Genomic DNA, 24,354 nt, shown 5'->3' on the forward strand with positions numbered 1-24,354 from the left:
TGGTTTCGTGGGCTCAAGCCCCACATTGGGCTCTGTGTTGACCGTACAGAGCCTGCTTGGGATTCTCTTTCTCTCTCTGCCCCTCCCCTGCTTATGCTGTCTCTCTCAAAATAAAATAAACTTAAAAAAAAAAAGTGCAGTGTGAGGGACAAAGGTGAGTTCATATACTGTACGTTCACACTATGATCCCAAGCTGTGCTAAATTTCAATTTGCAAAACCCTGCAGGCAGCCAATCTAAGTAGAAATGCCCCTCAACCCCTCACCTACTAGTGTTAGCTCAGAGCACTGGTTCTCAACCTTGAGTTGCATCAGAATCCCCGGAGGACTTGTTCAAATACAGAATGCCTTACACCCAGAGTCATTGATTTAGGAGGTCTAGGGTGGAACCTAAGGATTGGCATTTCTTCTTTTAATGTTTATTTGAGAGAGACAGAGAGCAGGGGAGGGGCAAAGAGAGAGGGAGACAGAATCTGAGGCAGGCTCCAGGCTCTGAGCTGTCAGCACAGAGCCAATGCAGAGCTGAATTCACGAACCACGAGATCATGACCTGAGCCCAAGTCGGAGGCTTAACCGACTGAGCCACCCAGGCTCCCCAAGAATTGGCATTTCTAACAAGTTCCCAGGGGACACTGGTGAGGCTTGGGGGGGTGGGCAGGAGACACACTTTGAGAACTAATGCCTAAAGAATAAAGCAAACTTGTTTATTTAAAACTAGACCTCAGAGTTATGGGCCCCATTGATTCTGGACCCCAGTAGTAATGTTTGAGTGGTAACAGATTCTCCTGGCATATGTTCTTTGGTTCTACTGATTCTCTTTCTCTGCTGAAAAATATTTTGGATACAGAACATAGAGATTTGTGCTGATTATTGAAGGAGTTCTTCTGTAAGTGCTTAGGAGAGTAAATTAGGATGTCACTGACATTAGAAACAAACTGTTGGAGGTAAATTTAAGAACCGGAGGGAAGTCCTTGTAGAAGAAAAACAAAACTGCAATAAACCCATGTTTCTAGGTGTACCCAGAGGTTTTCAGTATCCCAACTGTGTATATATGGTAACTCTCAGGTTCTTTTTATCAGTGTGAAAAAAAGCCCTGAAGTCTATGATGTCCTGTTACAGATAGTGTGAAAACTAGGCCTTACCAGGATCCACATTAACTGGGACAAAAATTCTGAAATTTGATATTCAGGTCAGTTAGAGAAGAAAAACAGCTGCCTTTGGCCATGCTATTCAGGACACCCCCCTTAGCTATACTAGCAGAGAGGCTTCTTCCTGAATTCTAATACTCTGCCTTCAGACCAGAGCAGGGGCTCCTATTTCTGTTACTCCTCCATGGAAACAACTGGAGAAGCAAAACTATGTGTGTGAAGCTGCTTCTCCCACAGGCTGCCTGTTCCTGGGAGCAGCAAAGTCCTTCTGTGGGCGACCGCAACCTCCGCATGGGTCCATAATGACAAGGTGACTTCAAAGATGGCAGATTATAGGGTAAAATATCACATTTAGTTTTTAAGATACCATATTGACAAGCTTCTGTTGGGGTATTGATACAGAAAAGTTTGGGGTATTGATACCGAAACAAAAGAAAATGCTTAATAGGTAATGTTCTCCCTCTACTGACATGCCTGTTTTACTTAGTCTCTTCTCTCAAGAAAACATCATCTCATTTCATCCTCACAATAACTGTAAACTATGATCAGCCCCATTTCACATCTAAGGAAACCTTAAGAAAAGTTAAATTATTTGACCAAAGTTTTAATTAGTAAGTGGCAAACTGTTTCTACCCTATCCTGTTTCTACCCTATCCTGGCTACCCATTTCTAAGTTTTGTTTTGTTCTAGACTGAAATAGAGTATGTTCATTTATATATAGATGTATTTCACAAATGTAGCATTTGGTACAAAAAAAGTACATTTCTGGAACTCCTCTGTGAACTCTAAAGTGTTAATGTCTTACATACTCATCTTACAATAATGATGGGACAGTTCACCCTTCAACAACAGAATTAACTTCATAGTGCAACCCCATGGTTGTAATCATATTGCTAAAATGGCTTGTTGCTAGAGATACGGAGTTTTGAGTAACTAATGCTTGTTCGATTAAGAGCCTTTTGATATTTTTTTTCCATAAGAGCCATTAATTAGTGTTAATTGGAAAATACAGGCACACCTCATTTTATTGTGCTTCACTTTATTGCAGTTCACAAATACTGAATTTTTTATAATTTGAAGGTTTGTTGCAACCCTGCATTGAACAAGTTGGTGTCATTTTTCCAACAGCACTTGCTCATTTCATTCCTCTGTCACATTTTAATGATTCTTGTAATATTTTTAATTTTCATTTTATTTGTATGGTTATCTCTAATTAGTGATTTTTTAATTAAAATACAGCTGACACACAATGTTACATTAATTTCAGGTGTGCAACATAGTGATTCAACAAGTCTGTATGTTATGCTATGTTCATAGCAAGTGTAGCTATCATCTGTCACCATATAAAAATATCTAATCAGTGATCTTTGATGTTACTGTTGTAACTGTTTTGGAATGCCAACCGCTCCCATATAGGATGGCAAACTTAATCGATAACTGTTGTGTGTGTTCTATTCCACTGGACATTTCCCATCTTCCTCCCTCCCCTTGGGCATTTTATTCCTTAAGACACAACAATATTGAAGTTAGGCCAATTAATAATCCTACAAGTCTCTTAAGTATTCAAGTGAAAGGAATAATCACATTTCTCTCACTTTAAATCAAAAGCTAGAAATGATTATGCTTAGTGAGGAAGGCATGTTGGAAGCTTTTGGTTGACAGACCAAAAGCTAGGCCTTTTGTGCCAAACAGCCAAGTTGTGAATGCAAAGGAAAAGTTCTTGAAGGAAATTAAAAGTGCTACTCCAGTGAACACATTAATGATAAGTGAAATGGACTATTGATGATATGGAGAAAGTTTTGTGGTCTGGATAGAAGATCAAACCAGCCACAACATTCCCTTAAACCAAAGCCTAATCCAGAGCAAGGCCCTAACTCTTTTCAGTTCTATGAAGGCTGAGAGAGTTGAGGAAGCTCCTGAAGAAAAGTATGAAGCTAGCAGATATTGGTTCATGAGGTTTAAGGAAAGAAGCTGTCTTCAAAACATAAAATGCAAGATGAAGCAGCAAGTGATGTAGAAGCTGCAGCAAGTTCTCCAGGAGAACTAGCTAAGATCATTAATGAAGGAGGCTACTCTAAACAAGATTTTTCAATGTAAATTAAATAGCCTTATATTGAAAGATACCATCTAGGACTTTCAGAGCTAGAAAGGGGAAGTCAGTGCCTGTCTTCAAAGCTTCATAGGACAGACTGACTCTCTTCTCAGGGGTCAAGGCAATGTTTTTACCATCCTGAAAATCCTAGGGTCTTTAAGAATTATGATGAATCTACTCTGCCTGGCTCTATAAATGCAACAAAGCTTGGATGATAGCACATATGTTTATAACATGGTTTGCTGAGTATTTTAAGCCCAGTGTTGAGACCTACTGCTCAAAAAAAGCCTCCTTTCAAAATATTACTGCTCATTGACAATATATCTAGACACCCACGAGCTCTGATGACATACAGTGATATTCGTGTGATATGCATGTTGTTTTCATGCCTGCTGACACAGCATCCATTCTCTCTCCATGGATCAAGGAGTAATTTTGACACTCAAATCTTATTTACGAAATACATTTTTTTAAGACCATTAGTTGCCATAGGTAATGCTTCCTCTGATGGATCTGGGAAAAGTACATTGAAAAGTTTCTGGAAAGGATTCACCATTCTAGATGCCATCAAGAATGTGATTCATGGGAAGAGGTCAAAATAGCAACATTAACAGAAGTTTGGAAGTTGATTCTACCCCTCACGGATGACTTTGTGGGGTTCTAGACTTCAGTGGAGAAACTAAGTGCAGATGTAGACACAGCAAAAGAATTACGATTAGAAGTGGAGCCTGAAGATGTGCCAGAATTGCTGCAATCGCATGATCAAACCCGAAGGGATGAGGAGCTGCTGCTTACAGAGGAGCAAAGACAGGGGTTCTTAAGATGGAATCTACTGAAGATGTTGTGGAGATTGCTGAAATAACAAAGGGTTTAGCCTATCACATAAACTTACTTGATAAAGCAGCCGTAGGGTTTCAAAAGATTGTAATTTTGAAAGTTCAACTGTGTGTAAAATGCTGTCAAATGGCATCACATGCTACAGAGAAATCATTCCTGAAAAGAGCCAATTGATGTGGCAACCTTCATTGTTGTCTTATCTTCAGGAAATGCCACCACCACCCCCAGTTTCAGCAACCGCAGTTCTGATCACTCAGCAGCCATTACCATTGAGGCAGGACCCTCCACCAGCAAAAAAATTTACAACTTGCTGGAAGCTCAGATAATGGTATTTTTTTTTTTTTTAGCAATACTTTTTAATTAAGGTATGCATTTACTTTTAGGCATAATGCCATTGTACACTTAATAGACTATAGTATAAACATAGCTTTTATATGCAGTAGGAAACCAAAAAAATAATTCAACTCACTTTATTGTGGTGGTCTGGAACCAAATCCACCATAACTGTAAAGCAAATTGCTTTTTTATGTCCAAAATTTCATCAGGGAAAAATGCCTCCCCCTTTCTGTAGAAGTTGTGATCGTTCCATGAAGAGAGGTAGAAGGGTGTCATCCTTCCCCTACACAAAGTCACCAGCCCTATAGGTGGGCATATAAACTAGCCCACCAGATTTTTGCTGGAGGTATAGGAAAGATTTTCTTTTTGAGGTCGGTGCCAGCTGCAGGGTGCCAGGCTAAGAGGTGGACAAAGTAAGCACTGTTATTTGAACCTCCAGATCAATGAGCTTTCCATATTTAAGCCAAAAATAATATTTTTTTAAAGCTGGTTTGATTTGGGTTTCCATTATTTACCACTTAAAGAGTAAATGCAAAATTCTTTTCTAAAATATCTTATTTCTTTGGACTTCTTGAGACTATTGAATATAGTCTATTATTAGCCCGAGTGTAAAATGGGAGTAAGTATCCACTTTAGAAAGAACTTTGTGAGGATTAAATGAGCTAAAGCACATGCATAAAAACACCAACTGTAATGCCCAACATTCAATAAGTATCACTTCTCTTCCCTGTTTCTACATTACCTTTCCAAAACATCAATATTTGAGCCTTTACAGTTGTTTTTCACATATCAACTCATTTAATGTATGCAATACCATGAGGGAGGGGGGAAAGGAGGTGAAAAGAGGTTTTGTAGCTTATCCAAGGATACACACATTGTGGGAGAGCTGGGGTGCAAATTATCACCTTATGCAATACAAAGTGCTATGTTTTCTGTATTTCATTTTATTTCTGCTATGAGGCTGACTGCACAGTTAATGATGAATGAAGCAAGGAAAGTTCTAAGCGCAGAGCTAAGGGGTACAACACATTTAGTATAGATGTTTTATGGTAATTCGGGTGGGGTTTTTTTTTTTTTTTGGCCTGTTATCTTGTGCAAAGTGTAGTGTCAGTACGTTGTATGTACATACCTATGCTCTATTTTCCAATTATACCCTAAAAGAACTTCAATCACCTAAGATAACAGCTGATGTTTACTGAGTGCTTATAATGTGCCAGGCACCCTGCCAAGCATCAACCTAAGTATTTCATTCATCCCTCATAACTACCTTAAAAAGTGTTATAAAAGAGCAGTAACAGCTGAGCAACCCAAGGACATTCAGAGAGTGGGTGGGAGGGCAGGGATGGAACTGTGCAGTCTGGCTCACTGTGCTCTGCATTCACTGTGAGGGCAAGGGCAGGGTCTGTCTTACTCTCCTGGCACCTGCTACATGCAGGGCACCCCATTAATGAATGACTACACACTCTTTACTAAAAAGAGAGCACTTTCAAATGATATAAAAGGAGACTTTAATGTGAAAGGGCATTTGTTGTGTAGAAAGGAAAAAGCTTTAAAGGCAGATCTTTTCCTAACAATTTACAGTTCCTTTTTGAATCCTAAAAAATCCACATTGTGACTGTAACACACATTTCCCTTCCCCTTTTCATAGGGCAGATCTGCATGCTGTATCTGACTGACACTCAACCAGGGATACCAGAAGGTGAGTATGTCTGATAGGAGATGGAGAGGAGGATCAGAACTAGAGAATCAGACATGAAATAAGTTTATGATTCAATTTAATCCTCCTTCCCCGCTTTTTTATATTATGAGCAATATATGCCATTAGGATAGTTATTAAGGGTGAAAGGATTAATTAAAACTATAATTATCTGATAAGACTAGCATACTGTCTAACCTGATTTAGGGCAAATTCATCTACTTTAATTAAAAATACTGGACGGGGGAAAAAGGTGAGTAAAGAAGTAAAATTTAACACTGCTGGTCCTGTTTCTACCATGAATTTCTTGAGTGACTTAAGCTATCATTCAAACAGCCATCGTGAGTTAAGAGTTCTGAGTACAAATAACAAATTTATCTTGATATTTAGAAAAAAAACGATTTACTCTCTGAGGTTTGTTCATAAAAAAACAAACCTGTTGTGTGCATTTTAATCTCCAATTCTAATGCCTAACACCATAATACTTCTAAGTCTGTAACTTAATTTTAGGTTTAATTTTAAAAACCCTGTCTTGTTATATCTGGTGAAAGAGACTAGAAAACATTATGTAGAAAAAAAGCAAGAGACTAATTAAATGATCTCAATATAAAACTTTACTAAAAGGCTTTTAAAAAGCCTCTTAAAACAACCTAAAAATCAGAATACTTTTGGCAGAAAAATTAGCAGCTATGAACAAAATTAACATTACATAATATTTTATCAAGAACTGAATTATGATAATGTGGTTTACATATATTAGAATGATTTGCAACAAGCTTTTTTTTAATCAGACATCAAACCTCTTTACTAAAAAAAAATTTTAATGTGGTTTAGCACTTCTGGGAGATTGTTCCCAATCAATGACAGTAACACAATTTAGAAGATGACAGATAGCCTATCTTTTCATTAGAGACCTATCCAGGTAAGTCTTGCCAAATAGTTATGAAATTATATTCAATAATCAGCATTCATAAGAACTCAAGATAAAACAGTAACTCTGGTCCCCTCATCTATCAGTATATATACTTGGCATCAGAAATCATACCATTAGCAAATACATACTAAATTTTTGAAATTTTTGAAGGAAAAAAAGCTCACTTTAGAATAAGTGTCAATCTACATTTTTTTATGCTTCCCCTGACACACTATTTCCACCACTCTTCATTTTAACAGTGTTTTCTCCTTGGTTGGTGGTATATTACTGCTTCTTAAAGACCAATCATACCCAGCAGTCCAAGGTCATCAACTCCTCTGCAGATGAAGTGAGCTACAAAGAGCAAAAGAAGACCAATGCATTTAAACAGAAAAACATCCGCCCTACTTAGCAAGGCAGAAGCCCATCTCTAAAACATTTTTAACCCAAGGTTGCTTTATAATTAGTCCTACAAGTCCAACAGTATTACACTCTCATTGTCTATTGTTGGTTTTGACATAAGTTCAAACCTTAAAATATATACTAGAATTTCCAAGTTACATACTCTGGAAACATAATTGAGTTTCTATATTAGGATGAAATCTCTTCAGTTTTGTGTATTTGGGTATGAAATCTCAACCCCAGTCACTGTGATACAAAGAGTGTAGGAGAACAAGGAGAGGATACCCAAGCCTCCGGGAGCCATGATAGGGGAATTATCCATGCAAACAGACAAATGTCTTCTGAATTTAATATGTTAGCACAGTCGTAGGTAAGTGATTTAATGCAGCTCATAAATGCAGCAGCCCCTGTGTTGTCATTGCTCCCACTTAAGAGTAGCTCAGCTTTGCCCTGTTTGTTAGAAAGGGACCCCTGTCCTGCCCACGGAGCACAGGGCTGCTAAGTAGCACCAGCTCTCCACCATCTGGGAGCTATGCTTCCTAACCCAGAGCCTCTCACCCTTAATTTCCACTCAACTTTCAGGAGGAAGACTACATTTAGGTCAGTAAGGATATGACCAAAAATAAGTAAACAAATAGGGATAAAAATAGGAAATAAATATGAACTCCAATGGAGTAAAACTTCCTATAGATCTGATTAAAAGGTAAAACTATTTGTAAATAAAAAGTCAAAACCAAGTAAGATACATCTCTATTTTTGGTTTCATTCAAAAGTCGCCTTCATTCTTGGCAAACTAGCTATGTGGCATGATATGATCTACTTTTCATTTACACTGTATTTCTCTATTAAAAATCATTCCTTAATAAGGACTTTTCATATTAAAAATTCTAAATGTGTATAATAAATATTGTATTAAAATATTTTAATATTTACAATTGGAAAAAGTATATACTGTCATCAGTCATCTCAGGACTACCTCTTCAATTTCATCTTCTACAGATTCAACTACTTTTACTGCTGGTTTACTGTTTGCATGTTTCAATCGGTGTCTATTTAGATTAAAACTTCTTCCTTCGCTGAGGAAAAAGTCATCATTTTCATCACGTTCTCTATCCCTACTGCTCTTATCCCCAGGGGGAAAACTGAGAGAGTCAAAGTCTCCTTTGCCGGCAGCCAGAGAATTTGGGTCACTGCTTTTAGAGGAAACGGTGCTGCTGCTGCTGCCACTGGCACCAAATAACTGTTCCATCAGATGAGCTTTTTTCTCTTTTCTTGTAATTAAATCTACACTGTCTTTACCAAGTTTTTCTATACTGTTTCTTTGGAGATCCAAAAGGCCACTCTTCTGGCTAAATGGATTTGACGTTTTTGCAAATGTGTTTTTTGCAAATGAAGGCACATAGCTGCCAAATGCAAGCTCATTTGGAGAGGCTGGGCTTCTAATACTTCCTGGATTCTGACCGTCTCCTTTTGTAGCAAAGTGGCTGATGTCTTGCAAATGATGCCCATTAAACACTCTCTCTGAGGATTCACAGAACATGGATGTTTTGGGGCTTCTGTCTGGGAAGTGCAGTTTTGATTCCAAATCAGGTGGCAATGGCAGAGGAGGGCATTTTAGATTCCGAGAATCTTGAAGTTCTCTGTTGATTTCATTCAGTTTAGCAAGTAGCATTTCTCTCTTCAGCCTTTCTTCTTCCTCTTCTTCTAATTTACCAATGTTTTGAATTTGGTACATTTCCATTTGGTATCTTCCAGTTTCCAATGCGGGCTTTTCTTCTCTCTCCAGCAAAGATACCTTGTCTTTTTCCTTTTTAGCAAGTTCTTCTCTTTCCCACTCTGCATGAAATCAAATTAAAAAAAAATGAGATTTTATAGGAGTCAATATCTTTAGGAAAACTCAATTCTCATCTTTTACAAAACAGTCTATCTAACTTAGTTATCAGCACAGTGAAGATGAACACTGTAAATTTCATTGCTATACTTGATAGTCTGGAATTCAAAAAGAATATACTTAATGTGTACTGCATTTAAAATTCACATTTATAGAAAGAATTTTGTTCTTCAGTTTAGAGATAGGGAAGAAGGGTCTCTATTTTTTATACCTAATATAGTGCGGTACACTGAATAGAGAGTGATAGATGGATGGGGTGAGTTTATTTTAAAATTAAAAATAAACTGAAACTCTAGATGTCATACCATGAGAAGGACACAACATCATGTATATAGTGTTCTTACTGAAGATACATTAAGTTGAATCTAAGAGAAAACTTCAGATAAACCTCAAATGAGGAATTTTTAAAAAATGGGTCTTTATTCATCAAAAATGTTAATCTCACAAAATATTTAGAGAAGGCTGAAGAGATAGGAGAACTAAATGCAATTCATGATCATATCATGGAGAAGAAAATGCTATTAAGGACAATACTGTGTCAACTGACAAAACTGTAATATGGACGGCAGATTAGAGAAATATGTTGTATCAAAGTTAAATTTTCTGAAGTTGAAAACTATACTGGAATGATGTAAGAAAATGTCCTTATTTGGGAACAATACACATGGAAGTATTTTAAGGTATGGGCATGAGATATACAACTTTTAGAAGCTTTAGAACATTTTCACTGATGTTAGAGACCATTCTATACAAACTCCAGAAAAAAAAAAAAAATCAATAAGATGGAAAGAAAGGACCAGTCTTCTGTTACTTTATTCCTTTTCTCAGTACCTAGACACAACAGACATACTATCTAATTTTCTATTCTATATTTTAACATGTGGAAGCATCTCCCTTTGTGCATTAGCCAACAGGAATAGATTTTCTAATTTACCTGTTACATTGCTCTAAACAGACACTAAAAATACACATAGATACAGTAACTGTAGCAATAGTTAGGCGACAGTTTTATGTTCCATTAACTTTAAGGGGAAAAAAAAGGATTTCTCTGTAAGACTAATGAAATATATGCAGAGGATTAAAGTCCAGGATCCCTCTCACCTATACATTTAAGATATTTTATCCAGATGGAAATGAATTTATTCCTGAACTTCATTTTCAATATCTGAAGCTGTATGAGTTGGTTCCCTAAACTTCCATACTAATGGTTGAATACATTAAAGATTTGTTTTACATACTAAAACCAAAGAAAACTTACAGGAATATATTTGGGGCCTCATAATTCATTGATTTTCATGTTTTGGCCAGTCTGACGGTCAAGCCAATAAAGTGTATTGTCTTTGATTATCTCTTCATCAAGTTTTAGTTAATTTATACACAAAAATTTTCCCTTTCATCTGAATTCTACTTCATCCGAACTTTCTGAAGGTAACTGTCCTTATTACCTAACCCCAAATAGCAACTTAACAGTCATTTTTTCCCTTCCTTAAAAACTGTATTGAAATGTTTGATTCCTAAAAGACCATCCCCCAACACTGTATCAACCTTTTCTTGTTCTGTATAACCAATTCACTGTGCAGCTGGAAAATATGAGAATATTAAGGGATGCTAACCCTTTCTTTACCAAAAGATGCTGATTCATCTCTTGATTAAACAAATTCTTTTCTTACCATCCTCCGGCTTCTCAACCTCCTGTTTTACAACACGGAATCCTTGATCTTTCACAAATTTTTCTTCTCTTTTCACAATTGGGTTTAGCATCCCTGCTTCTTCATGCTCACCTCTTTCTTGCAATTCCAGGTCCTATTACATATATATATTTTTTTAATGCAAGTTCACAAGTTAAAAGGGAGAAAAAGCCATTTAAATATCATAGATTTATCTCCCATTAAGTATGACACCAAGTTAGAAACTAAATTTTAATTTAATAAAGCAGTAAATCACAAGTTACCACCCTCTGAAAGATACTTCAAAGGCACATAAGATTATTTTAGTTCAAATTTTTCTAAAAAGTAGAAGACATATCAGAACCAATAAAATTAAAGCCAATACTCTACAAACAATTCTGAAGAGATATGTTTCAGAAGTATCCTTGCTTTGTACATTTTCACAGCAAAATCTGATTAATTCAGTTAACCAGAAAAGGCTATTAACAACGTACGGAGAGGCCATGGGAGAAGGTGCTGAGCTATAATACAGGCAGTAACAACTGCACTGAATTTTTCAAGTTTATACTATAAATTTTATAATAAATATTTAAATAAATAAAATGTAAACCCAAAATTACTTGTTCCTTATGGTCCCTTTAACATGTGTGTGTAATTTTTCTGAATAAAAGTAAAATACCTATTACAAAGTATAGCAGAGAATTGTCCCTAGTATCAATTTTCCTCTTCCTTTTAGTTACAGAATCCCTGAGAGCTTTAGCAGGGCATAGGACTGCTCAAGTAGAGACTACATTTGCTAACCTCACTTGGAGCTAAACGGACCAAAGGGATGTGAGTAAAAGTACAGATGCAACTTCCGATCACATTTATAAAAACAAAAGCTGCTTGCCCTCCACTTTGTTCCTCCTCCTCACAAGGGTGGTGAGCCAATTCCAACCATACAGAGGAGGACTACACTCTTTAAGATGGAAGAACATTAAGACAAAGGATGACTGCCAAGGAATAAACCTATCTACCTATCCTGGACTACACACTGACCTTCAATCTATTACATAAAAAAGAAAATCTGCATCTTGTTTGAGCCACTGTATTTGGGGTCTCTTTCCAACAGGAACTTATTGGTCTGTACTTTAATAACATTCCCATTTGCTAAGACCCTTTAAAGTGGCAGGAAGTCTTAAGAGCCTTATAAACTGTGTGATTAGTTATTACCACAACCCTGATGGGTAGCCCATCCCTCTTTTATACACTAGGAAACTGAGGCTCCAGGAAGTCCCAACTAAAATGTTAGAACCAGAATTTAATTAAAAAACAGTGCTAACTCCAAGGCTGTACTCTTTTCACCCTATCAGGTTGCTACTGTTCATGCTGAATCTTATAAAGACTATTTTTTAATCCTTTTAAAGTTAAGAATGAGTTTCTATTCCACACTTTACCCTTTTCAAAAAGAAAACATGATCTAGTTTCAATGACAGTGAAAATATAGGAAGAAAGACACTTAGCACATACAGCCCAAGAATCAAATCAGACCATCCTGTCTGGTATTACCACAAGAAAAGAGTTCAGAGTCACTGGGAAACTTACAGGGCACAAAAACATAGGAATATGTGAAATATGCTGGATCCCTGGTATATTATTTTCTTTGGGATTTAAATTGTAAACACAAAATACAGAAATCTCTTAAGAAAAGAACCTTCTGGTATTCAGTATAAAAGTCCTTTTCGATGAAGGTCCAATACAGACTCCCCTGAATTTCGCTCTAATGGTTAGTTATATAAAGTCAGATTGAACTGCAAAGACTTTGCTCAACATTCAATTAATCTATAAAATTCTCATATAATAAGGCCAAAAAAATATGTAGACTAATTGTAAAAAATCATTTGAAAAGTACTATAATTTACTATTAAATATAAGGGCAAGGAGGATTTTTAGATTATCTGATTATTAGATATCTGATTCTTCTTCTTCATATTATTAGATTACATAAAAAGTAAGAAACTGCTATCTCCAATCCAGAAGGTACAACTAACCTTCCTGAAGCATCTGAAAGATGCAATGAGTTGATCCAAAGGGATTTAATAAAATACATAGGTGTTACCTCTTTTGAAAAGGTTACTTTCATATTTACAGTTATGGCACTAGCTTCATTGCTAACTTTTAAAACACTTGATACTATGTTTTTTGGAATAACTTCAAACCTAGAGTTTAGTACCTAATCATGTTTCTAAACTCACCAAAGTAAGACGTTCAGGTTCTTCCCATTTGTTTTCATAACACATAACTGTTTGTGGTGTTATAGGAAATTCTTCCAGCTCGAAGTCATCACTGGTTTGTACTCCTTTTGTACATTGGTCTATAAAATCACTTTGGCATGCAGCTACCATGAAAATTACAAAAGAATTTTTCTAATCATATTGAACAGTGCTAAGACATGGAATTTAACTGCTATATGTTCACCATCTACACGAGATAATGCATGTTTTGCTCAGCTCTGTGCCTACCCACTATTACTATTTTTGTTTCTAGGGTTAACTGGCAATTCTGTGACTCGAGAACAATTTAAACAGGTAAACCCTATTAAGCTTTTACAAAATTTGTTTTTAACTTTCTGCAATTCAAAAAAGGAAAAATTATACTTTTGTTTAACAAAAAGCAAAAAAAAATGCATAATGCCGAAGTACTTATGAGTGAAATGACTGCTAGGATTTACTTTGAAATACTCTAGAAGTAGAAAAAAATAGATGAAGTAAAATTAGTAAAATATGTAACTATTAAAGCTAAGTGATGCATAATAAAGGTTCATTGTAATATAATCAACCTCCGCTCAGAAGTATTCTTACATATTTTCATAAAAGTTTCAAAAATAATTATAAGAAAAAAATTAAAAATTATGTAAAACATAATTTAATGACCTCAGGAAAAACAGAAAGTTGACAAGATTTCTGAAAATTAGCTACGAGGAAATTTAAGTTTACTTCAAAGAAGTTTTTTCCCTGCCTTCTACTTCAGAATTATTTGATTTTACTATTAATAAGTGACAACTACAATATGTTTTTCAACAGTAATAGCCACTATACCATTTTTTCTTGATCTAAGTTCTTTTTCTTTCTTTGGAGAAGACTTTGGCAGACGATTAGAATATATGTTTTTTATATCCAGTTCTCTCTCCTTTTCCTGAAAAGAAACCCATAATACAATTAAGGATGTAGAGTATCAGTTTAAAATAAAACAAAAATTCTCACCTCATCAACTGGTATTTTCCTCACCAAACTGGAATATATTATACCTAGTTCAATTTCCCTTCTTACCTACCAAACTATAGAAAGGAATGTCTCTAGAACATCTAGGTTAGGGCAGAGAAATGGTTCTCCCTAAAAAGTGCAATATGTACTGGCAATCAAAATAAATGAGCACAAATAAGGCAAAATTCATTTTCTACCCACTCCTACCTGATGGAGCTAGTAACTATCTTAAACTGTCTTTCAGACTTAGTAACAGAGCCCAAAATAATTTTGTTAGCATCTTTCAAATGTGGGTTTTGAATTAGTTAAAAATTAGAGGTTTAAAAAAATTTTTTTCAATGTTTATTTATTTTTGAGAGACAGAGCATGAGTAGGGGAGGGGCAGAGAGAAAGGGAGACATAGAATAGAAGCAGGCTCCAGGCTCCAAGCTGTCAGCACAGAACCCAATGCAGGGCTGGAGCCCATGAACAGTGAGATGAACCTGAGCTGAAGTTGGATGCTTAACTGACTGAGCCACCCCCAAAACTAGACGTTTTTTAAAACACAGTATTCTTTATCATTTTGGGACTATGGGTCTGAGAATTTGATTAACAAAATGAAAATTCTATGTAAGATAATGAATAAACATTCAATTTTGCACAAAATTTCCAGCCATCAATGACCTCTGGATAGAATTAAGAACACCTTTAACAAAATTAAATAATGTGAATGCTTCCTCTCAACACTGTGAAAATGAAGGGCATTAGTTGAAACAACTTTTAAAATAATCATGGGGTTATCTGAGGAAGAACACTGGATTATTCAACCATGCAACAGGGAAAAACTCCAGTTCCCATAATTTCCTTTTAGGATTTCATAACTTATTTCAGTTATATCATTCCTATTAGGATTCAATGTTTTCAGTTTTGGCATGTGTTATAGTGACTATATTACCAAAACTTTTCTTTAAAAGTACCAAAGAGAATATTAGAATTTTGTAAATCACAATGTACCAACTTACAAATATGCTTTAAAATGTTGACTTTTTAGGGATGCCTGGGTGGCTCAACCATCTGACTTCAGCTCAGGTCATGATCTCTTGGTTTGTGAGTTCGAGCCCCCCATCAGGCTCTGTGCTGACTGCTCAGAGCCTGGAGCCTGCTTCAGATTCTGTGTCTCCCTCTCTCTCTGCCCCTCCCCTGCTCACAGTCTGTCTCTCTCTGTCTCTCAATAAAAAATAAACATTAAAAAAAGTTAAAAAAAAATAAAATGTTGAGTTTTCAACCAATATATATTATAAATTAAGTAACTCCTTTCGAAAATTTTTTCATTTATTTTGACAGACAACATGCAGGTGCCTGTACATGCATGCCTGGAGTAGGGGCAACATGAGAGAGAGAGAGGGAGAGAGAGAGAGAGAGAGAGAGAGAGAGAGAGAATCCCTAGCAGGGTACAGAGCCCAGATCCCGAGGTGGGGCTCAATCCCATGAACCATGAGATCATGACCTGAGCTGAAATTAAGAGTTGAACGTTCAACTGACTGAGCTACCCAGGCACCCTGGTGTAAATTACATAGTACCAACTTACAAATATGAGTAAATGTTTTAAACATTTTTTTAAAGTTGTTTTTTTTTTTTAACGTTTTACTTATTTTTGAGAGAGAGAGAGCACATGCACAAGGGGGGCAAGGGCAGAGAGAGGGGAAACAGGATTCCAAGCAGGCTCTGTGCTGACAGCAGAAAGCCCAATGCAGGCCTGAACCCACAAACTGTGAGATCATGTCCTGAGCTGAAGTCGGCTGAGCCACCCTGGCCCCCACAAATATGAGTAAGTGTTTTAAAATGTTAAGGTTTTTTGTGTTTTTTTTAATATAATTTATTGTCAAACTGGCTAACATACAGTGTGTAAAGCGTGCTCTTGGTTTTCAGGGTAGATTCCCGTGGTTTATCGCTTACATATAACACCCAGTGCTCATCCCAAGGAGTGCCCTTCTCAATGCCCATCACCCATTTTCTCCTCTCCCCTACACCTCATCAACCCTCAGATTGTTCTCTGTATTTAAGAGTCTCTTATGGTTTGCCTCCCTCCCTCTCTAACTGTAACTATTTTTTTCCCCTTCCCTTCCCCCTTGATCTTCCATTAAGCTTCTCAAGATCCACATATGAGTGAAAACATATGATATCTGTCTTCCTCTGACTTACTTCACGTAGCATAATACCTTCTAGTGCCATCCATGTTGCTGCAAATGGCATGATTTCATTCTTTCTCATTGCCAAGTAGTATTCCATTGTATATATAAACCACATCTTTATCCATTCATCAGTTAATGGACATTTAGGCTCTTTCCATAATTTGGCTAGTGTTGAAAGTGCTGCTATAAACAGCCCCTATGAATTAGCACTCCTACGAACTGTATCCTTTGGATAAATTCCTAGTGGTGCTATTGCTCGGTCATAGGGCAGTTCTATTTTTAATTTTTTGAGGACCCTCCACACTGTTTTCCTGAGTGGCTGCACCAGTTTGCATTCCCAACAGTGCAAGAGGGTTCCCTTTTCTCCACAACCTCGCCAGCATGTGTTGTTTCCTGAGTTGTTAATTTTAACCACTCTGACCGGTGTGAGGTAGTATCTCAGTGTGGCTTTGATTTGTATTTCCCTAATGATGAGTGATGTTGAACATTTTTTCATGTCTGTTAGCCATCTGGATGTCATCTTTGAAAAGTGCCTATTAATGTCTTCTGCCCATTTCTTCACTGGACTGTTTGTTTTTCAGGTGTTGAGTTTCATAAGTTCTTTATAGATTTTGGATACTAGCCCTTTGTCCGATATGTCATTTGCAAATACCTTTTCCCATTCTGTCAGTTGCCTTTTAGTTTTCTGATTGTTTCCACTGCAGTGCAGAAGCTATTTATCTTGATGAGGTCCCAACAGTTCATTTTTGCTTTTAATTCCCTTGCCTTTGGAGATGTATCAAGCAAGAATTGCTGCAGTTGAGGTCAAAGACGTTGTTGCCGGCTTTCTCCTCTAGGGTTTTGATGGTTTCCTGTCTCACATTTCAGTCTTTCATCCATTTTGAGATTATTCTTGTGTATGGTGTAAAAAAGTGATCCAGTTCCATTCTTTGCATGTTGCTGTCCAGTTCTCCCAGCACGATTTGTTAAAGAGACTGTCTTTTTTCCATTGAATATTCTTTCCTGCTTTGTCAAAGATTAGTTGGCCATACTTTTGTGGGTCCAATTCTGGAGTCTCTGTTCTATTCTACTGGTCTATGTGTCTGTTTTTGTGCCAACATCATACTGTCTTGATGATTACAGCTTTGTAGTAGAGACTAAAGTCTGGGATTGTGATGCCTCCTGCTTTGGTCTTCTTCTTCAAAATTACTTCGGCTATTTGGGGTCTTTTGTGGTTCCATACAAATTTTAGGATTGTTTGTTCTAGCTTTGAGAAGAATGCTGGTGCGATTTTGGTTGGGATTGCATTGAATGTGTAGATTGCTGTGGGTAGTATTAACATTTTAATAATATTCATTCTTCCAATCCATGAGCATGGAATGTTTTTCCATTTCTTTGTGTCTTCTTCAATTTCTTTCATAAGCTTTCTATAGTTTTCAGCATACAGATCTTTTATATACTTGGTTAGGTTTATTCCTAGGTGTTTTATGGTTCTTGGTGCAATTGTAAATGGGATCAATTTCTTGATTTCTCTTTCTGTTGCTTCATTATTGGTGTATAAAAATGCAACTGATTTCTGTACATTGATTTTGTACCCTGCAACTTTGCTGAATTCATGGATCAGTTCTAAGAGCCTTTTTGTGGAGTCTTTCAGGTTTTCCATGTAGAGTATCATGTCGTCTGCAAAAAGTGAAAGTTTGACTTCTTCTTTGCCAACTTTGATGCCTTTTATTTCCTTTTGTTGTCTGATTGCTTTCACTAGGACTTCCAACACTTGGTAAACAGGAGTGGTGAGAGTGGACATCCCTGTCATGTTCCTGATCTTAGGGAGAAGCTCTCAGTTGTTCCCCATTGAGGATGATATTAGCTGTGGGCTTTGCATATATGGCTTTTATAATGTTTAGGTACGTTCCTTCTTTCCCAACTTTCTTGAGGGTTTTTATTAAGAAAGGATGCTGTATTTTGTCAAATGCTTTTTCTGCATCTATTGACAGGATCATATGGTTCTTATCCTTTCTTTTATTAATGTGATGTATCACATTGATTGACTTGCAAATACTGAACCAGCCCTACACCCCAAGAATGAATCTCACTTGATCATGGTGAATAATTCTTTTTACATGCTGTTGAATTTGATTTGCTAGTATCTTGTTGAGAATTTCTGCATCCGTGTTCATAAGGGATATTGGCCTATAATTCTTTTTTGTGGGGTCTGGTTTGGGAACCAAGGTAATGCTGGCTTCATAGAATGAGTCTGGAAGTTTTCCTTCCATTTCCGTTTTTTGGAACAGCTTGAGAAGGATAGGTATTTATTCTGCTTTAAATATCTGGTAGAATTCCCCTGGGAAGCCATCTGGCCCAGGACTCTTATTTGTTGGGAGATTTTTGATAACTGATCCAATTTCTTCACTAGTTACGGGCCTGTTCAAATTTTCTATTTCTTCCCGTTTGAGTTTTGGTAGTGTGTGGGTGTCTAGGAATTTGTCCATTTCTTCCAGGTTGTCCAGTTTGTTGGCATATAATTTTTCATAGTATTCTCTGATAATTACTTGTATTTCTGAGGGATGGTTGTGATAAATCCATTTTCCTTCATGATCTTATCTATTTGGGTCCTCTCTCTTTTCTTTTTGAGAAGTCTAGTTAGGGGGTTAATTTTGTTTTGTTTGTTTGTTTGATTTCCAAAAAAACCAGCTCTTAGTTTCACTGATCTGTTCTACTGTTTTTTTGGATTCTATATTGTTTATTTCTGCTCTAATCTTTATTATTTCTCTTCTTCTGCTGGCCTTGGGGTTTCTTTGTTGTTCTGCTTCTAGTTCCTTCAGGTGTGCTGTTAGATTTTGTATTTGGAATTTTTCTTGTTTCTTGAGATAGGCCTGGATTGCAATGTATTTTCCTCTTAGGACTGCCTTTGCTACATCCCAAAGGGTTTGAATTGTTGTGTTTTCATTTTCATTTGTTTCCATATAGTTTTTAGTGTCACCTTTAATTGCCGGGTTGACCCATTCATTCTTTAGTAGGATGTTCTTTAACCTCCATCCATTTGGAGGCTTTCTAAACTTTTTCCTGTGGTTAATTTCAAGTTTCATAGCATTGTGATCTGAAAATGTGCATGGTATGATCTCAATTCTTTTGTATTTATTGAGGGCTGTTTTGTAACCCAGTATGTCATCTATCTTGGAGAATGTTCCATGTGCACTCTAGAGGAATGTATATTCTGCTGCTTTAGGATGAAAAGTTCTGAATGTATCTGCCAAGTCCATCTGGTCCAGTGTATCATTCATGTTTCTTATTGATATTCTGTCTGGATGATCTGTCCACTGTTGTAAGTGGAGTATTAAAGTCCCCTGCAATTACCACACTCTTACCAATAAGATTGCTTATGTTTGTGATTGTTTTATATATTTGGGTGCTTCCAGATTCGGTGCATAAACATTTATAATTGTTAGCTCTTCTTGATGGATAGACCCCCAATTATGATATAATGCCATTCTTCATCTCTTGTTACAACCTTTAGTTGAAAATCTAGTGTGTCTGATATAAGTATGGCTACTCCAGCTTTCTTTTGATTTCCAGTAGCATGATAGATGGTTCTCCATCCCCTCACTTTCAATCTGAAGGTGTCCTCAGGTCTAAAATGGGTCTCTTGTAGACAGCAAATAGATGGGTGTTTTCTTTTTAATCCATTCTAATACCCTATGTCTTTTGATTGCAATATTTAGTGCATTTACATTCAGTGTTATTATTGAAAGATATGGATTTAGAGCCATTGTGCTATCTGTAGGTTTCATGCTTGTAGTGCGGTCTCTGGCCCGTTGTGGTCCTTGCAACATTCCACTGACAGAGTCCCTCTTCAGATCTCTTGTAGGGCTGATTTAGTGGTGATGAATTCCTTCAGTTTTTGTTTGGGAAAATCTTTCTCTCTCCTATTCTGAACGACACGCTTGCTGGATAAAGGGTTCTTGGCTGCATATTTTTCCTATTCAGCACATTGAAAATTTCCTGCCACTCCTTTCTGGCCTGCCAAGTTTCAGTAGATAGGTCTGCTACTACCCTTATATGTCTACCCTTGTAGGTTAAGGCCCGCATATCCCCAGCTTCTTTCAGAATTCTCTCTTTATCTTTGTATTTTGCCAGTTTCATTATATGTTGTGCAGAAGATCAATTCAAGTCATGTCTGAAGGGAGTTCTCTGCACTTCCTGGATTTCAATGTCTGTTTCCTTCCCCAGATTGGGGAAGTTCTCAGCTATGATTTGTTCAAGTACACCTTCTTCCCCTTTCTCTCTTTGTCTCTTCTGGAATTCCTATGATACAGTTATTATTCCATTTCATTGAATCATTTATTTCTCTGATTCTCCCCTCATGGTCCAGAATTTTTTTATCTCTCTTTTTCTCAGCTTCATCTTTTTTCCATAATTTTATCTTCTATTTCACTTATTCTCCCCTCTGTCTCTTCAATCCTCACTGTCACTGCCTCTAATCGCTGGGATTGAAAAAAGATTAGAAGACAACAGAGAGGGGCGCCTGGGTGGCTCAGTCGGTTGAGCGTCCGACTTCAGCTCAGGTCACGATCTCGCGGTCCGTGAGTTCGAGCCCCGCGTCAGGCTCTGGGCTGATGGCCCAGAGCCTGGAGCCTGCTTCCGATTCTGTGTCTCCCTCTCTCTCTGCCCCTCCCCCGTTCATGCTCTCTCTCTGTCTCAAAAATAAATAAATGTTAAAAAAAAAAAAAATTAAAAAAAAAAAAAAGAAGACAGCAGAGAATCCATTGCTGCAGAGATCAAGGAACTAAAAAATAGTCATGATGAATTAAAAAATGCCGTAAATGAGGTGCAAAATAAACTAATCTTAAATTCTTGTTTAGTTATATCGTTTATATTTGTTTTGATCAATTCTTTAGCTGTCATTTCTTCCTGGAATTTCTTTTGAGGAGAATTCTTCCGTTTTGTCATTTTGGCTAGTTTTCTGTCCCTTATGTTTTAAAAGCTTGTTATGTGTCCTGCACCCACAAGCACTACTATATTAAAGAGGGGTCATACATTGCCCAGGGCCTGGCCCTTCAGGAGGTGTATTTTGGAGTGTGTTACTTGCTCTCTGTTGTTGTGACTCTGGTTGCTTTATCTCCCTACTCGTAGTGATGTTTTGGACCCTCCACCAGGTGTGCTTTGCTTTTTTCATTCAAGTAGCCCTGGAAAATAAAACAAACAAACAAACAAAAAAACAAAAACAAAAAAAACAAAAAAAACACCAGCTACAGCAAAACAAAAGGTGGTGGCATTGTTGATGGAAGAGGCCTTATCCCAAACAAAGAGAGAGATGATGGGGGCAGGGAAAAAGAAAAAACTGACCAGGCAGAGAAACTCTATGGGTTAATCTTGGGGGGGTGGGGAGGAGGGGGGAAGAGGTATAAAGAGGTATACCTGCCAGGAGGCGCAGGTATAAAGAGAATAGATTAAATATGTCTGCTTAAACAAACCAACAACCGGAATAACCAGACTAGAGGAAGAAATAAGAAAGAGAAAAGGAAGAAAAGAATCTGTATATGTACTAAGAATTGTCTAAGAATTAAATCAGAAAATGCAAAACCGCTGGGTGCCTTGGAACCGGTTGAAGCGCTGGTCTGGAGGAGGGGCTGTCTGGTTCCACAGCATCAATCCTGCTCCAGTAGATGCGAAGTTACCAGGTGCAGAGGGGTGTGGTTTGGCATAGGCAGGTCAAGCCTACACTGTGGGCCCACTGTCCATTCCCTGAAGCCCCCCTTGTTGGTGATGGGGAGAAAAATGGCAACACCCCAGTCTCTCGTCCATGGACTGGGTGTCCCAAACCATTCTGTTCAGGCCATCCTCGCAGTGCCACAGACGTGAACGAGGCAGTTTGTCCCACTCTGCTGACTCCCGCGCCTCCCTGGCGCTTGGTTGGGATTTAAATCCTGACGTTTTAAACAGTCCTGCTCCATGCACCCCAGTTCCGGGGAAGTGCTGCTCTGCACCACCTCAGTGCCACATGCGCGGTTTGTCCCGCTCTGCCAACTCTCATGCCTCCCTGGCGCTCTGCTGGGATTTAAATCCCGATGTCTTAAAGGCTTCTGCTCTGCATGCCCTAGTTCTGGGGAAGTACTGCTCCATGCCACCGATAAGTGGTCTCTGGCTGATGGGTGCAGGCAGTCTTTGTCCTTTGAAACGGTTATATACCTTCTTCCCACAGCAATACAGGGAAGGGATAGCTTTCTCCCACCATGGACTGTGCCTCTGAACTAGTTACCAAGCCAGGGGCTGGCTCCTGTCCTCTCCACATGCGCAAACTGGGCAGCCAGCCCCCAGTCCAGAGGAAGTCCTACAGTTAGAGTTTGGATCTTTCTCCATCCCAGTCCGTGGTTTTTCTCTTGTCCAGATATAGTCCTATGCTTCCTCAGACTCTCTTTCTCTTCCCTTTGTCTCTCCACAGAAGGGGATCTCTTCCATCCGTGCCTATGTGGGCCGTTTTATCTCTCCCAGTTTGCAATCATGCAACTATGACCCGCCAGGTTGTCCCTGTGGGTCCCCAGGATATTTGTCACTCTGCAGCCCGGACTCTTGGAATTCAAAGTCTTTTGGCCTCAACACTGCTGTGTTTGAGGGATGAGGGAACTTTGAGTCCCCCTACTTCTCCACCAGGTTGGATCTCCTCCTAAAATGTTGTGTTTTCAACTAATATATATATATATATATATATAAAATGAAATACTTACTTTTAATTTGTGATACAGTTGTTGCAGCTCCTTTTGAAGAACTTTATTTTCATCCTGAGCTTCATATGCCCTTTTCCTTTCAGCAAGCAACTGTCGCTGGAAACTGTTGGTACTCAGCTCAAGGTTTTTGGATAGTTCCTATGATGTGTATATAAACATATAAAAAAATAATACTCGAAAATAACTGAAGAGTAAAACACTGCACTTAGCACTGAAATAATGTTTCTAGTGGTACCATACAAGACCTACAAATCAGGCTGCGCTTAGTGTTCATGAACATAAAATAACTGGCAAACAGATCTACCAACAATTTAATAAGGTCCTTAACCTGGTAGTCCTTTTTTTGCTTTTTACAACGACTTGTAAATAAATTCTTAAGCATTTGTCTGAAGCATACATGAATAGTCATTTATGTTGGTTGCAAATTCAGCCAAAGATATGATGAGAAACACGGATATTTGGGAATCAGAGTTCAGGCAAATATATACAGCTGCATAATATTACACGGCACTATTCGAGGTGCAGAAATTACCTTGCAAATTATTTCTAGATAAAAATACTAGTCATTTCCATGGTCTTCAAACATTTTCCATAAAGTCTGTGAAAAGATTCAGGTTAAAATATTTTCTTTTAAGTGACATCAACATCATGGTGGTATGAGCCATTCCTTTTCTTCTCCACCTTTCAATTTACAGCTAATCAGATCCACAAAGCAAGTATCCATAACTGAACCAAAAGACTTCCGCACAGCACATCAGGACACCTGAGGGAGCCATCCATCTCTGCGCCTGAAAGTGGCTCAACTATACATCAGAGGAGGCTGTGGAGCCAGGGCCGGTGGTATAGGTGGCAGAGGTGGTGGCAGGCCCATATGACCTTCTGGCAGAGGAGGCAGAAGGTAAAGGTGGTAGGTGGTCATCTGCCTGGCCACATGTGCTGCAGCTGGCGGGACTCACTCTCTCTGAGGAGAGACCACAGTGACTGTGGGGAGGGAAAGGAAAGGGAAGGAGGCAAAGAGAACTGAAGGAATGCTGTTTCCTGCTGGAGGCCCCATGATTCTGACAAGACATCATCCATGAACCTCTGGGAAACACCTCCCCCTCCACAACTCAAGGATCCCCTACTGGCAATGGGCACAGCCAAAGCATCAGGTGGTAAGCACACACCTCCTGCCACTCTGTCACCACACTTTTTCTTTCCAGTCTGTCAGCTGTCTTTTTTTTAATTGTATGTATTTTTTTCATGTGCCTTTTATTTCAA

General features: G+C 37.9%; 1 protein-coding gene and 1 long non-coding RNA gene across 6 annotated transcripts in view; one reads left to right on the plus strand and one right to left on the minus strand.

Annotated features, from left to right (window-relative positions):
- On the plus strand, positions 1-23,893 carry LOC144616396 (uncharacterized). Its single transcript, XR_013555678.2, has 3 exons — positions 1-1,483; positions 6,060-6,110; positions 23,790-23,893. It is a non-coding gene; the product is annotated as an uncharacterized LOC144616396 (long non-coding RNA).
- LCA5 (lebercilin LCA5) overlaps positions 6,704-24,354 on the minus strand; it is a 95,235-nt gene continuing 77,584 nt past the window's right edge. For 3 of the 5 annotated variants that reach the window (XM_078447105.2, XM_078447103.2, XM_078447104.2), the window contains exons 4-9: positions 23,095-23,232; positions 14,058-14,154; positions 13,215-13,357; positions 10,984-11,116; positions 8,399-9,258; positions 6,704-7,374 (exon numbers count right to left, since the gene is read on the minus strand). In XM_078447105.2, the coding sequence (XP_078303231.1) occupies positions 7,327-7,374; positions 8,399-9,258; positions 10,984-11,116; positions 13,215-13,357; positions 14,058-14,154; positions 23,095-23,232 (1,419 nt within the window). In that variant the 3' untranslated portion in view covers positions 6,704-7,326. Of the gene's footprint in view, positions 7,375-8,355; positions 9,259-10,983; positions 11,117-13,214; positions 13,358-14,057; positions 14,155-23,094; positions 23,233-24,354 lie in introns of all 5 variants that reach the window. The other 2 variants (XM_078447106.2, XM_078447107.2) reach the window with 2 other exon arrangements.

This window comes from Panthera onca, chromosome B2 (genome assembly GCF_046562875.1).
Source record: "Panthera onca isolate mPanOnc1 chromosome B2, mPanOnc1 haplotype 2, whole genome shotgun sequence".
In the NCBI taxonomy this organism is placed as follows: Eukaryota; Metazoa; Chordata; class Mammalia; order Carnivora; family Felidae; genus Panthera; species Panthera onca.